Raw genomic sequence first — 15,829 nt, 5'->3', positions numbered from 1 at the left:
GTAGTCCACAAGGTAGAAGAGAGAGTTTTATTGATATGTGAGAAGTTTTCAGATTACAGATTTAGACGGTATCATAAGCATGACTGCTAGGGAGAGGCATAGTCGTTTGAAGCGGCGACGAACAGAATCAAGGCACAAACCCAACAATTATGGTTAAAACCGCTTACTTGTAGGATTTAGGAAACTATCAAACATTCGTCTCCAAGATGCGAGCACATAACTCGAACTCTTAAGCAAGTAAATTATATACTCCTCGTCCCGGTCAATTGTTGTCCTTTCGTTTTGGCACAAAGACCAAGAAAAGAGGAAAAGGCCAATAACTAAATGACAAGTGGAACAAATTGAATGAGAATGATCAAATTACTCATCAAGTTCATTCTTAAAATAGAAAGGACAACAAATGACTGAGACACCCAAAAATGGAAAAGGACAACAAATGACCGAGACGGAGGGAGTAATTAACAAAAATAAAAAACAATGAAATTATATTAGTCTTGTTAATGCAAGAAAACAAGTACTAAGACTCCGGTTGTGATTAATACATTAGCGTGTAAAAGTAGCCGGAGTAGGGGAAGAGTCATTAACGTTGAAAGGGTTGTTTACCTGCTGTGCGTGGTTTGCAGGCTATTATGTATATCCGATGGGTTCACTCAGTACACACCTACGACATCGGCTACGGGTTTGTTCGTTACCAAAAAAAAAAAAAAAAGGAAGAAATCTGATTTTGACGATATGACTGGTTAAGTTACTACAGCGGATTCCATGCCATTGTCAGCAATCTGTGTGGCTGGCCTCCCCAAGAAGTGAGCAGCCCACAATCGTTTGTCATTCCCTTTACGGGAGACAAACCCTAGCACAACGAAGCATATGGGAGACAAACAGTTTACGATTTATATAATAATCACTGCCTCCCTTATCTTTTTTTCACTTCATTGTTTCCCTTTACGATTTACAGTTTTAAAATCGAAGAATATGGGAGACAAACAACCAATTAATGCTAAGGAGATACAATATATTGAGCAACGAAGCTACTTCTCTGATGATTTTATTATCCACGAAATTCTTACGAGATTACCAATTAAATCAATTATTCGCTTTATGTCAGTTTCGAAACAATGGTACTCTACTCTTTCTTCTTCCAAATTTGCTACTTTTCATCATCTTATGAAATCTCCCTTTTCTCACCGCTCTTGTCCGCAAAACACCTTGTTTATCCAATGGTTGAATGATTTTTACCTATTTTCTTATGATGATGATCAAAATCCTGGTAACTTAGTAGATAGTTTGGTTAAACTAGACGTCAGCTTCGGTGTCAATGATTATCCTAAGCTTATAGGATGCTGTAATGGGTTAGTGTGTTTAAGCGGACCTCTTAGTGATTACATCATTTTATGGAACCCGGCTACCCACAAGCTGCACAGATATTGGTCAGATGAGTATTTAGAGCGTATTCATGATGTAACTCATGGTTTTGGGTATGTATCATCTGTTGATGACTATAAATATGTTCGAATTTTAACACTAGGATGGGAAAGTGGACAAGGTAGTAATATTGCTCATATCTTCTCTTTCAGGGAAAATAAGTGGAGAAAAAATTAATTTGACCATGATGTTATTGTTCATCCTCACGGAAAACCAGTGCTTCTTGATGAAAAATTATATTGGGCTAGTTATACTCAACATATTGGCTCTGTAATTGTTTCCTTTAATTTAGGATTAGAGAAGTTTGACATAATTAAGTTGAACGTGGCCGACTTAGTCTACTTAGGTGTCATGGGAGCGCGTTTGAGCGTGTCCAAATATGATAGAACAGATAGAGGTAACGAGTTAAAAATAATTCAAATACTGGGATCATCTATAGGGATGTCATTGGGGCGGGGCGGTGGTGGATATAGGCTTCCCCGTACCCGTACCCACCAAGAAAAACTCGTACCATCCCCGCCCCACCACCCGTGGCGGGTACAAGTTTCCAAAACCATCCCCGCCCCAACGGGTGGAAATATAAAACCATACCCGCTCCGCTTACCCATTAACCCGTTACACCATAATTTTATTCTATAATTTTTTTCGTAAAAGTTGGTTTAATCATTATTAATTTCTATTTTTTTTTTTTATCTTTATAATTTTAATTTTTCACCAAATAAGTTAGTAAAAAACTTTTTAAAATAGTTGTTATTATTAACATTATATCTTAATTATAACTAAATAAGATTTATAAAATTATCATAATCCTACTAGTTTTTTTAATTATTGGCGGGTAGGCGGGTATTAGGTGGGTAAGATACAAAAACCATCCCCGCCCCATGACCCATGGCGGGTACAATTTTCGTACCCGCACCCGCCCCACCACCTGCCAAAGCTCTACCCATCCCGGGTGCAGGGCGGTACCCACTTGTACAGAAATACTCTATGGTTGAAATAATCTCCATCCCCTGAGCTTTATTGGCACTTTAATCAAACTACACGAATTGGCCAAGGCTGAGCCCAAAGTTATGGTTGTTTTCAAGTATTTTTTCCTTTCTAAGATAACTGTTCTTATTAATTATCGTTTGTATAAATATTAACATTATCAAAACTTGGAAATAAAAGGAAAGGTTGTACGATTTTTTTATGAAAATGTAGGGGCATAATGGGTAAAATTAAGGGTATGATACAACAGTACCCTGTATAACCCAAGTACGATTGGTCTCCTATTTCAACCATAGAGTATTTCTCTACCCAGAAAAAAAACAAAAAAACCGCGAAAGTGGCAATTAGAACCCTTAAGTTTAAGTAAAGGTGAAATTAACCCCCCTAACTTTTATGTGAAGCAATTAACACTTAAGTCTAACTAAATGTGAAATTCAACCCCACACCTATATCTCCTCAAAATCTCACGAAACTGTCAATATCTCATCGTATAAACACACAATTGAATACTGATATACACACAAATACAAAATAAGAAACCCAAAATCCACACATACTCCGTATAAGATACATGGATACGTATATCACTGTAGATCTAAACTTTTTTCTTCGTCTCCTTCTGAAACCAAGCAATTCCTCGAGCAACTTTCTTTTCGATTCAAATGTCGGCTTGTTTTGGTCAAGGTAATTCGATCAGTCGGGAAGCCATAAAAATTAAATTCCGCTTTGAATCTCCATTCCCCGTGGGTTATACGAAATGTTTTATGAAACTGTAGGGGCATAATGGGTAAAATTAGGGGTATGATATAGCAGTACCATGTATAACCTAAGTACGATTAGTCTCCTATTTTAACCATAGAGTATTTCTATACCCAGAAAAAAAAATGGAATATTTTTCCGGAGATTATTAAAAGCTGAAAAATTTATTGCTACGGTGAGTTTTTTTGTTTTTGTTTGGGTAGACCCCCTATTAAAATCTGATTTTTTTTTTATAAAGATTCAAGACACCTCAAATATTATTTTATTTTTTAACATTATTTTAAGGAAAGATTTCTTAAGCAAAGGGATATAGCTGACGTGAAGGAAAAAAAGAAAGTAAAAGTCCTGAAAACATCTATATATAAATTAGGAAACGTACTCCGTAATCCTTATAAACAAACCCTAAATCCTAATACAACCATAATAACTTCATTGTTTCCCTTTACAATTTAAAGTTTTAAATCGAAGAAGATATGGGAGACAAACAGCCAATTAATACCAAGGAGAAACAAGTAAGTTATCATCAACAAAGCTATCTCTCTGATGATTTTATTATTCATGAAATTCTAACGAGATTACCAGTTAAATCCATTCTTCGATTTAAGTCCGTTTCGAAACAATGGTACTCTACTCTTTCTTCTTCCAAATTTGCTAGTTTTCACCTTATGAAATTCCCCTTGTTTCACCCTTCTGCTCCTATAAACACCTTATTTATCGAGAGTGATAATAATTTTTACCTATTTTCTTATGATGATGATCAATTTTGTAACTTAGAAGATCATTTGGTTAAACTAGAATTCGACTATGATCTCGAAAATAATCTTAAGCTTACGGGATGCTGTAACGGGTTGGTTTGTTTAAGCCGGCCTTTTGGTGAATACTTCTTTTTATGGAATCCAGCAACCCGCAAACTGCACAAATATCTTGGGTATTTAAAAACTCTTGTTGGAACATACTGGTATTATATAGCTTATGGATTTGGGTATGCATCATCTGATGATGACTATAAATATGTTCGAATTTTGACATTGGTTATTGGAGGACAAGCTAGTAATATTTTTCATATTTTTTCTCTCAGGGAAAATAAGTGGAGAAAAATTGAATTTGACCATGTGTTTTTCCCCTATGGAAAACCAATGCTTCTTGATGAAAAATTATATTGGGTTAGTTTAATTGAGCATGTCGGCTCCGTAATTATTTGCTTTGATTTGGGGCTAGAGAAGTTTGACATAATTGACATAATTAAGTTGAACATGTTGACCGGTTTCGCCTACTTAGTAGCCATGGGAGCGCGTTTGAGCGATTTTAAATATGATGGTACATATAGTAGTGACGAGTTAAAATTAATTCAAATTCAAGGATCATCTATTACTATAGAGAAATCTATTGATCTTTCAAAAGAGATGAGATTAGACGCCGAATCTCAAATGATTGGGTACACGAGGACTGGCAGTTTTTTTGTGGCGGGGAATTCCCAAGACGTGGATATCGATGTGGTAGAGGAAAGGCGGCTTTGGCGTAAAAGGTTGTGGTTAGTTGACACGGGTATGAAACCTATGCAATGCACAACACTTTTGAATGGTGATAGGCCGATTAACATTGCAAGATATGTTCCAAGCCTAGTTTCGCCTTTTCCCATCAAGGAGTCGTAGGAGGCATGCATAAAGACGGTACATTGTTCCCTAGCTTCACCTTTTCCGATTGAGGAGCCGTCGAGGGGCCGGGATAATAGTTGCACTACATTGTTGCATGCCTTACTCGTTGGCGTGTCTAAAGACATTGTATGTTGTTCTATAAACTAACGTAGGTCTTGCTTAGGACGGTCTTAGGTTAAGATTTCTCACAACTCCTTTTGATGTTAGTATGTTACCATTATTTAAATTGGTTTTGAGCGTGTCGTCTTAATAACTTAAACGGTCTTAAACAACAGTTTCAGAAAACTAAATTGATTGTTAACTCGTAGCTGACATTGTATATTGATTGTTCAATATTGAACTATCTGTTCGACTGACTGTTCTTATATCTAATTATGGGGAGGCTATTTTACTAATTATGGGGAGGCTATTTTACTAATTAGGTGGTGCCTAAGTTAAAATGGGGAGGCTATTTTACTAATTATGTCAGCCTTTCAGCACTTAAATCAAATGCCTCGCGATGTCAACGCGCTCTGCCACTCTATGCCGGAAATTTGTACACAAATGTCTGTAAATTCGGGTGAGCATTGAGCCTTTGGTTATGCAATTGGTCTCCCTTGTGACGGGTTACCATTTGTGACGGATATTTTGTGAGATAAAATGGTAACAAAATGGGTTAGTGGAGAAAGGGGACCACATGAATAGTGTTGCAGAGAGAGAAAAAGTGGGTACATTGTGAGGTAAAATGGTATCCGTCTTCAACTTATGACGGATATGTCATGTCTTCAATGAGAATTTGTGTTGGTTATGTTGAATGCAGTCCATTCCCTGTACTTTGACGAAACTAGTTTTAAACCCGTGTAAAAAATGCACGGGTCGTAATAACAGGTGTTATTGATACATGATCATATAAATGAGTGTTATTAAATGTGTAATGCCGTAACATTATAAATAAGCCCATAATTCAAGATTTGACGTAATATGATTTCATAATTTCAGTAACGGTCTTCATTCTGATAACATAATACGGTTTTTCATCATTAACGTAACTAACCTACATATAACGTACGTATAATTTAAAGAAAAAACAGTTTTCATCTACGACAATGGTTTTCATCATTAATGTAATTAAAATAATCGATTCAATCTATCAGTCGCTGATTCGAACCACTATCATGAGGATATCACCCTGGTTGGGGCTCGGGGACAATGCACGTAAGTTGTATATGTGAGTAGTATTTTTTTTTTCAAAATGTGCTTTTCCAAAGCATGAGAGTATATACGTAGTATATATCTAATTAGTTGATAGTTGGCCGTTACTAATATAATTTGGGGCACTTAAACTTTGCTATAATTATCGATTAGGTTCCCCAACAACAACTCCCCTCTAAGTTTAGAATTGTTAATGTTATCTGCAAATTAAATGATCAAACCGCCTTTACTCACTAATAAGTTTGTATTTACATCCGATTTTACAATTACATTAGTGTAAAACTTCCTTACACAAGACTTACTCCGTATGTATATATATATAAAACTTTTACCCAACTCATTTTCATATAACCCAATTTAAAGACCACATATATGATATACCCCTTGTATTGTTTTTTTTTTTTTAATAGAGGCAAATTCAACCCATTTGCTTTCATCGAAACCCAATTTTATCTAATAACCCATCATATAAATTCCACACAATGATGTTAAAGTTAACCCTAGTTCCTCCTTAGACTCTCTCATAGTTCAATAGTCTAATATCTCCCTGGCTCACTACCACCGTCACCTCCATCATCTCTCCAACTCCCCTCAAATATTAAATAAAAATGAAAAATCTTCCACTCTCAATTCATCTTATACCCTCATTCTCACTTGGAGGCCTCTCTCTAATCAAGTTCCGATTGAAAAATCTCTTGCATCAAATCTGCCCTCAAAATTTACTTCACACCTCATATAACGACATTTGCAGTCAATTATCGAAATTATATGTATGATACAAAAAGATCGATCTTATATGTATTTTCGACTATTGATTTCTTTTTTTTCCATGTAGTATTTTTTTTTTTACAGTATTTCAATGTTTTTCCTTTTTTTTCCGTTTTTTTTTCACTATTCTTCAATTATTATGAATAATTATGATGTCTTTCAGACCTTTTTTTTAAAAAGTTATTTAAATATTGTTGTCTTTAATTATTTCTATTTTTTAAGTATTTTTCCATATGCTCATCTCATGCAAATTTAAAGGATTTGACTTTTAACATTAAAGCTAATTAAAGTGAATAATCGGAAGAACTTCATTTAAGTATGATCCAAAACTTATATATCTTCCTTTTTATATTTCTTCGCATTTATTTTAAAGTTTATATTTTTTCGATTTGGAACGGGAACTTTTTCAAGTCTACTTGTATTATACTGGTTATGTTATACTCCCTCCCATCCATCCTTTTTTTCCCCTTTGAAGTGGGCACGGAGATTAAGGGTGAGGAGTATAATATTGATAAATATATGAGTGGGGTTTGGTAATTGGAGAGAGGTATGAATAATTATGATTAAATATTAATAAAGGAGATGGATGGGGTTTGGTTATTGGAGAGAGGTAGGAATAATTAGAATTAAATATTAATAAAGTATATAGTGGGGTTTGATGAGTGGAAAGAGGTAAGAGTATAATATTAATAAAAACTTTCTCAAAAAGGAAAGGAGAAGAAAACCTGAATAATCCGTTTTAGAAAATAGGGAAGAAAAGAGTGGATAGGAGGGAGTATTTAGTTCTTTTTATATTTGCTTTCATTTATTTTAAAATTTACATATTTTCAATTTTTTTTTAAAAAAACTCTCTTACGGAGTAATCTATTTTCTACGAATTTTTTTTGATCTACCTCTACTATATTGTTTATGTTTACGAAAATTTAAAAAATGTCATATCAATATATTTTGTTGTTAAAATGTTCAGAACTAATATACTCTGTATTTGTGATGTTGGAATATAATAGTCATACTGATTTATTTTTATTTTATTTTTTATTTACACAATGAATTTAACTACTAATTTTGGATGATTAATCAATATGCATTGTTCACATTTTATTTGTTCAGGTTAGAAGTAGGAGGGCGATTATTTGAAAATTTTATTAATTTTTCGTAATTGTAATTTATTAATGTGTAATTGTATAATGTATGATTTTGTGTAAATATAATCTTAATTAAATAAGATTAAGATGATAAAGAAGAGGGTAATTAATTATGTAGAGATCATGGCGGTCTCCACGTAAGGAAACAAAAAAGAAAAAAAAATTGTAACAGCCAATAAGAATCCTTTAAAGAACCCATCTTTTATACTATGTAGATGTTATGGCAAAATAATCTCAATCCCCAATTCCTTAATAAACTTAAAACGAACAAACCCTAATTCTTTGATTGCCACCTCCCTACTCTCTCACTCATTCACAAATTACAAATTGAAGATCGTAGAAATTGGGAGACGAATACGCAAACTCTGAGAAGAATCAGCAAGGCTGGTGAAATTAAAGGTTGTAGGTTTATGTCTCAAATTAAAGCACTCGACAATTTCACATTGCTTTAATTTAAAACAACTAGAGATTGAGGCTGTCAATCTTGTCTATCTCCAATTTGATACCTTTGAGGAGGATCATAATTGGTCGAATGTCGTGTTCAAGAACACACCGAATCTTGTTGATGCAAGTTTTGCTGCGAGTCTTGTTTCTTATTTTACCCCAATCTTCCTGCAAAACTCACACCTTGCTCAAATCTCCAGGCTTTCCCTATGTATGCAGGTCAGTCCATTAATATTTTTATGGTTCATGTAATTTTTTTACGGAAATTTCCCATGATACCCCTTAATTTTGTCAGATTTTCCATGGTGCCTCTGCATTTAAGAATCAACTTATAATACCCTTGAGATTCAAAATGGACGTTAAGTTTTGATGATGTGGCAATGAATTAGTAATTACAAATTATTAATAAATATGAAATAGAAATAGAAAGCAGAGATACCATGGAAAATCTGACAAACTTAAGCAGTGTCATGGGAAATTTCCGTAATTTTTAATTACTAATTTATTACCACGTCATCAAAACTTAACCTAAATTTAACGACTGTTATGTTAGGTGTACCATGGGCACAAAAATAGAAGCTCAAGGATAACATAGGCATATTACAACTTATATATACTATATTATGATTTGAGAATGACAAGGATTGTATGAATAAGATTGTTTTCATTCAGTGTGTTTGACACATAGCCATATTACAACTTATATACGGAGTACTATATTCTTAAAAGCAGGGGCACCATGAGAAATCTAACAAAATTAAGGGGTACCATGGGAAATTTCCGTTTTTTTTATCATCAAGTTTTTACCATGAGCTTACTGTGATCCATTTTGATGTCATATATAGTTGGATGTATTATCTGCTGGATCACTTCCAACTTTCTGCAATCTCAAGCAGTTGACTATGATGGTTGATTATTGGTTTGAAGATGAGTTTATTGCTTGCATAAATCAATTTCTAAAGGCATGCCCAAACCTGTGTCAATTTAAGGCCGAGGTAATGTTCCACTATACGGGTACCTATTGTCCGTCTCCTTCCCTACTTGCACTAAACTGACCCCTACTTGCACTAAACTGACCCCTACCAACTACCGAGCATGGCACTACCAAATAAGCCGTCTCTTCCTCGGTTTCGGCCTCTTCTCCTATCTCGATGGTACCACCAAAGCACCACCCAAAACCACCACTCCCACACCCACCACAGAAAAACCCAACCCCGAACCCGTACCCAACCCCGCATACGAAACCTGGTTTCGACAAGACCAACTCATCCTAGGAGCCTTAGCCGGCACACTTGTTGATGCCGTAGCACCCGTTCTCTTAGATGCCACCACGTCCCAAGAAGCTTGGACCACCCTAGCCACCACCTACGCCAACCCGTCTCGAGGACATATCCTTCAATTGAAGGATCGTCTTCGAACCATTTCTCATGCCGGCAAAACCATCTCCGAATACATGCTTGCCATTAAGGAATGCACCACCCAACTAGCGCAATTAGGAAAACCCGTCGACGCCGAGGACATTACCTCCCATATCATCAGTGGCCTTGATTATAATTTATACAAATCCGTTATCGATGCGGTTCGCGCTCGAGACTCACCTATTTCATTTGAATTATTTCATAAGAAATTAATTCAACATGAATTAACCATCAAAAACCAGCCACAAACCAATACCACTGCCGCATTTACTCCCTCGGCTCACGCTGCCTTCCATCGCCCTTACACCAACCAATCTCGTCAAACCTATCAACACCACAACAACCAACAACGTCAAAACTATCAAACCAACAATACCTATCAAAACCGTGGCTCTACTAGCAACAACCCAACTCCAAACCCCTTTAAAGGACGTTGTCAGTACTGTCGCACCCAAGGTCACGTCATTAGTGATTGTCCCGATTTCAAACGGGATTATCTGAATGTTGTGTTCCCACCACCACCCACCCGTCAACCTCGACCTCACGCTCACACTGCCACCACCAACCCGGGTCCCTCCACTTCCTATCTCATTGATAGCGGGGCTTCACACCACATCACCAACGACCTTAACACCCTCTCCTTCCACACACCATACGACGGACCAGACGACCTTGTGATCGGTGACGGCTCGTCTTTGTCTATCTCGCACCTTGGTTATTTTTCTATCCTTAATTCCTCTCACACTTTACGCTTTACAAATGTCCTTCTCGTTCCAAAAATTTCTAAACCTTTAATTTCTGTCTCGCAATTTTGCGCCGATAACCATGCTTATGCTTTATTTTCTTCTACCTCTTTTTGTTTTAAGGAAATCAAGACGGGGGAAACTCTGCTTGAAGGATCATTTGTTGATGGAGCGTACCAATGGACTCCCCCAACCACGCAGCCTCACGCCCTAGTTGCCAATAAATCCTCGAGTGTTTTGTGGCACGCTCGTTTAGGACACCCCTCCAATTCTACTTTACGTTTATTAAACAATAGCTTTAATTTCAACATTTCCGATTTATCGCATTGTAATTCTTGCTTAATCAACAAAAGCCACAAGTTACCTTTCTCAATTTCTACTCTAAAATCTCACGCACGATTTGATTTAATTTACTCCGACGTATGGACATCGCCAATTATATCCGATGATTCATACAAATATTATGTCATTTTTGTTGACCATTTCACCCACTATTTTTGGTTATACCCTTTAAAGAATAAATCCGACACCGCTATCACGTTTCATCGCTTCAAAGCCATCATCGAAAAAATTTTCAACCGCCCTATTCGACAATTTTATTCGGATAATGGCGGTGAATACATTAAATTTTCAACCTCACCTCACCACCCCACACTCCCGAGCACAATGGCTTTGCGGAGCGTCGTCACCGTCATATTGTTGAAACCGATCTCGCATTACTCACCCAAGCTCAAATGCCTACCAAATATTGGCCCTACGCCTTCTCCACCGCCACATACCTCATTAATCGCCTCCCATCCGCCACCCTCACAAACCAATCACCCTACAAGCTCCTTTTCGATCAACACCCCAACTACCACAAGCTTCGTCCATTTGGTTGTCTTTGCTACCCATGGTTAAAACCTTACACTAGCCATAAACTCGAACCTAAATCCGTCCCATGTGTATTTGTTGGCTACTCTAACACCCAAAGTGCCTATCTCTGCCTAAACCCTATAACCAAACGCCTATACACCTCGCGACACGTCCGCTTCGTTGAGCTGGAATTTCCTTACCTTGCCCTATCAAAATCCACTCTCGAACCACTTCACACACCAACCCAATGGTGTACCCTTACTATTCCTCTACTACCTCCTGCCCAGCCTACCACCGTACCACCTCCTCCTCCTCCTCCACCAAACATGACGCCACCAGCCTCACCACCCCCTGCCGTGACCCCTCATGCCGTGACTCCACCTGCCTCACCACCCTCTACCTCTCCCTCCCCTCCACCCCCTCCTCCTCCTCTTCCACCTCCTTCACCTCTCCACCGTACTCGCCTCTCCAACAATATCATTGTTCCCAACCCCCGATACTTCAAAACCAACAAAACAGCCAAAGCTGCCACCCTTTCCCTTCACCACACCACGCCAACAACAACCAAGCAAGCGCTCCTTCATCCTCAATGGCGTCAAGCCATGGTGGATGAGTTCGATGCTCTTACCCGAAACCAAACATGGACTTTAGTCCCATCCACCCAAGCCCCTAATGTTGTTGGTTGCAAATGGGTATATCGAATTAAATACAACCCTGATGGTAGCCTCAAGCAACACAAGGCCCGACTTGTTGCCAAAGGGTTTCATCAACGCCCCGGAATTGACTATTCGGAAACGTTTAGTCCGGTGATCAAACCAACTACTATTAGATACACTACAAGAAAAACGCGGCTTACTGACGGCCCTACTGACGGAAAAAAGAGGCCGTCAGAAAACACGGGTTACTGACGGATGTGTGACGGAAATTCCGTCAGGAAATTTTACTGACGGATATCCCGTCAGTATTTATTGGCGCGTTGACCAAGTCAAAGGCGCCAAAAGAACTGTGACGGAAATTCCGTCAGGAATCTTTTAATACTGACGGAAAATCCGTCAATGGTCTTTGCGCGTTAAATTGGGTGACAGCTGGAAATCACTTTACCATTCTGACGGAATATCCGTTAGTTTTTTCAAAAAACTGACGGAATATCCGTCACACGGTCAATTATTTGTTGGTGGTAGTGTGTGACAGGGTGTCACAATAATTGAACTAGTGACGGATATTAATACTCACTCTTGCCGTCACAAATAAGTGGCACTTACATCAAATTGATATTAATAATGCCTTTTTACAGGGACAACTGACCGACACCGTCTTCATGAGTCAACCGGCTGGTTTCGTTGATACTACTAACCCCTCTTATGTTTGCAGACTTAACAAGGCTATTTACGGCCTTAAACAAGCACCACGCGCGTGGTACACCGAGCTAAAGACCTATCTCATCGACTCAGGTTTTCGAAATTCCCTCTCTGATCCCTCACTTTTTATTTTTAAAACCAACCACACCACCTTATTTGTTTTAGTTTATGTTGACGATATAATCGTCACTAGCCCAAATAAAATTCATATCACCAATTTTATCACACAAATTTCACAAAAAATTTCCCTTAAAGATTTAGGACCTTTATCCTATTTCTTAGGAATAGAGGTCACCCCAACCAAAACTGGTTTACATTTAAACCAAACCAAATACCTATATGATCTTCTTGTTAAATTCAACATGGAACACTCCAAACCCGCGTCCACACCTATGCTCGCCCATCCATCGTTGGTTAAGGACACAACCGCACCTATTGAAAATCAGTCGGACTATCGATCAATTGTTGGTAGTTTGCAATACCTTTCACTTACACGACCCGATATTGCCTTCTCGGTTAATAAATTAGCTCAATTTCTCACCCATCCCACCGTAACCCATTGGACCGCACTTAAATGTCTCTTACGTTACCTTACTGGCACGCTACATCTTGGAATTCATTTGACCAACTCGACACCACTGTGCCTTCACGCCTTTTGTGACGCAGATTGGGGAGGTGATCCCCATGATTATCTTTCTACCACTGGTTATATTATATATTTAGGAAGTAATCCTATTTCGTGGTCCGCTAAGAAACAAAAGGCGGTCTCATGCTCTTCCACCGAAGCTGAGTTTCGAGCTGTTGCAAGCACCATTGCCGAGCTCATTTGGCTCCAAAACCTCCTGCTCGAACTTGGTATATCGCCCCCTACTCCACCGCTGATATATTGTGATAACTTAAGTACAACTACCTACTCGGCTAACCCAGTCTTTCACTCGAGAATGAAGCATGTTGCTCTTGCCTTTCATTTCGTTAAAGAACAAATTCGTAACGGTTATGTTCGAGTACAGCACATAAACGGGTCCGATCAGCTAGCGGATACGCTCACTAAACCACTACATAAGCCGCGGTTTCAATTGCTTTCTTCCAAGATTGGCCTTCGCTATCGCCCGTCCATCTTGAGCGGGAATGTTAAAGATACAAGTCAACCAAGATAATTGTCAAAGATTATACTCCTTCAATTGAGGAACAAATCAGCCGTGAATAGCTAGCATATTCCTAGTATATATTATTCTCTATTATCTTGTAATTAGTTTTATTTGTTACCTCTTTTATCTCCACCAATTGTGCAATGTATCTTTCTTAACCTAGTTTAGCATATGTATAGTAGTATATAAACAACCTCCTGTAACTCTCTTCATCATCAATACAATTACTATAATTCACATATATTTTATAAGGATAACATAGGCATATTACAACTTATATATACTATATTATGATTTGAGAATGACAAGGATTGTATGAATAAGATTGTTTTCATTCAGTGTGTTTGACACATAGCCATATTACAACTTATATACAGAGTACTATATTCTTAAAAGCAGGGGCACCATGAGAAATCTAACAAAATTAAGGGGTACCATGGGAAATTTCCGTTTTTTTTTATCATCAAGTTTTTACCATGAGCTTACTGTGATCCATTTTGATGTCATATATAGTTGGATGTATTATCTGCTGGATCACTTCCAACTTTCTGCAATCTCAAGCAGTTGACTATGATGGTTGATTATTGGTTTGAAGATGAGTTTATTGCTTGCATAAATCAATTTCTAAAGGCATGCCCAAACCTGTGTCAATTTAAGGTCGAGGTAATGTTCCGCTACTGGTACCCAATCTCCACGAATAAGATTATACATCCAGTTGTATATAGAGCATTGTACAACCAAGGTATAAGAATCCGAGATATATTTTTTTCTGAGCTAATTCAAAGTTCATATTTTTAATGTGTAAAAGGATAGTTCAGCTACTTTTTAATAAAGCTCATATTTTTTAACAAATCTCGGATATTTTATTACAAAGCTCGGATTCTATATCGTACAACTGGTTATATAATTCATGAATTGCCCATTCCCGCTTGTTTTTATTTCATTTTCTTCTCATATTACCAATTTCGACTAACAAGTGGCAGCGTAAATATAAACTTGCAGTTTATAGATTTGGTTGAAGTTAGCTCGTTTGAAGAGGCTTATCAGCTGAATAAAGTGGACTCGTCCAGTGATGATGATGATGATGATGAGATTGAGGATTACAGATGGGAGTACTTTGAAATATGTTATAATATGGAATTAAATCGAAAAGTTCATCCAAATCTTAGAGAATTTCAGGTATCTGGATTTTGTGGACGGTTTATAGACATCGAGTTAATATTGTTTATCTTGCGGATTTCGTGTAATCTTGAGACCATCATATGTGAGTGTCATCATGGTCATAGTGTTGCCGAGGAAGTTACTCAAGTTATAAAAAGTCGGGCTGATAAACTCGTGAAACTTATCCCCTCAAAGATATCCCTAGTGATTATTTAGGTCTATGGTCATTTACTAAGATTTGTATTGAGGCTGATCGTTTTATCATGGATTTGATTTTGAGATGGTACACCAATTGTCTTTATATTTGCTCTACACTAATTTTATCTTTATTAATTCAGAAGACAATACTCAATCCAGGGCGTGCCACGTCATTAATTCAGCTTTTTTTTTTTTTGGGAAATTCATGTTACGGTGGGACCCGTTAGTGTGCGATGTATTTATTTCTTCAGAATTCCGGCTATACAAATATGCGACAAATTCCATCTTAGAACAAATTCTATGAAATAATACTATGAAATAATTTTATATATTCCGAATAACTACAATAGAAATGCAAAAAAGAAATAAAGAAAAAAAAAATACATCCAAAAACATTAATACCAGCCCAAATACATATCCGTGCAATTTTGCACGGGTTTAAAAGTTAAAACCAGTTCTCTTTTAAATTAAGGGTTTTTTTTTTGTCAAAAAGTACCTTATATTTAGGGGTATTTGTAAAAAGACTATCTTATATTATTTTTTTTGTTTTCTACTACCTTTGTTTTCTTTATTCTTA

The 15,829-nt window shown here is 37.1% G+C and overlaps 1 protein-coding gene across 1 annotated transcript; it reads left to right on the top strand.

Annotated features, from left to right (window-relative positions):
- The first annotated feature begins 8,328 nt into the window (after nucleotides 1–8,328).
- Nucleotides 8,329–15,406, top strand: LOC141609403 (uncharacterized). The gene is made up of 3 exons (XM_074428464.1): nucleotides 8,329–8,590; nucleotides 14,407–14,556; nucleotides 14,896–15,406. The coding sequence occupies exons 1-3, from the start codon at nucleotides 8,585–8,587 to the stop codon at nucleotides 15,268–15,270; spliced, it is 531 nt and encodes a 176-aa protein (XP_074284565.1). The 5' UTR covers nucleotides 8,329–8,584; the 3' UTR covers nucleotides 15,271–15,406.
- Nucleotides 15,407–15,829: the final 423 nt, after the last annotated feature.

This window comes from Silene latifolia, chromosome 10 (assembly GCF_048544455.1).
Source record: "Silene latifolia isolate original U9 population chromosome 10, ASM4854445v1, whole genome shotgun sequence".
Classification (NCBI taxonomy): Eukaryota; Viridiplantae; Streptophyta; class Magnoliopsida; order Caryophyllales; family Caryophyllaceae; genus Silene; species Silene latifolia.
Note: the sequence above shows the minus strand (reverse complement) of the source record. Positions and strands in the feature narration are given on the sequence as shown.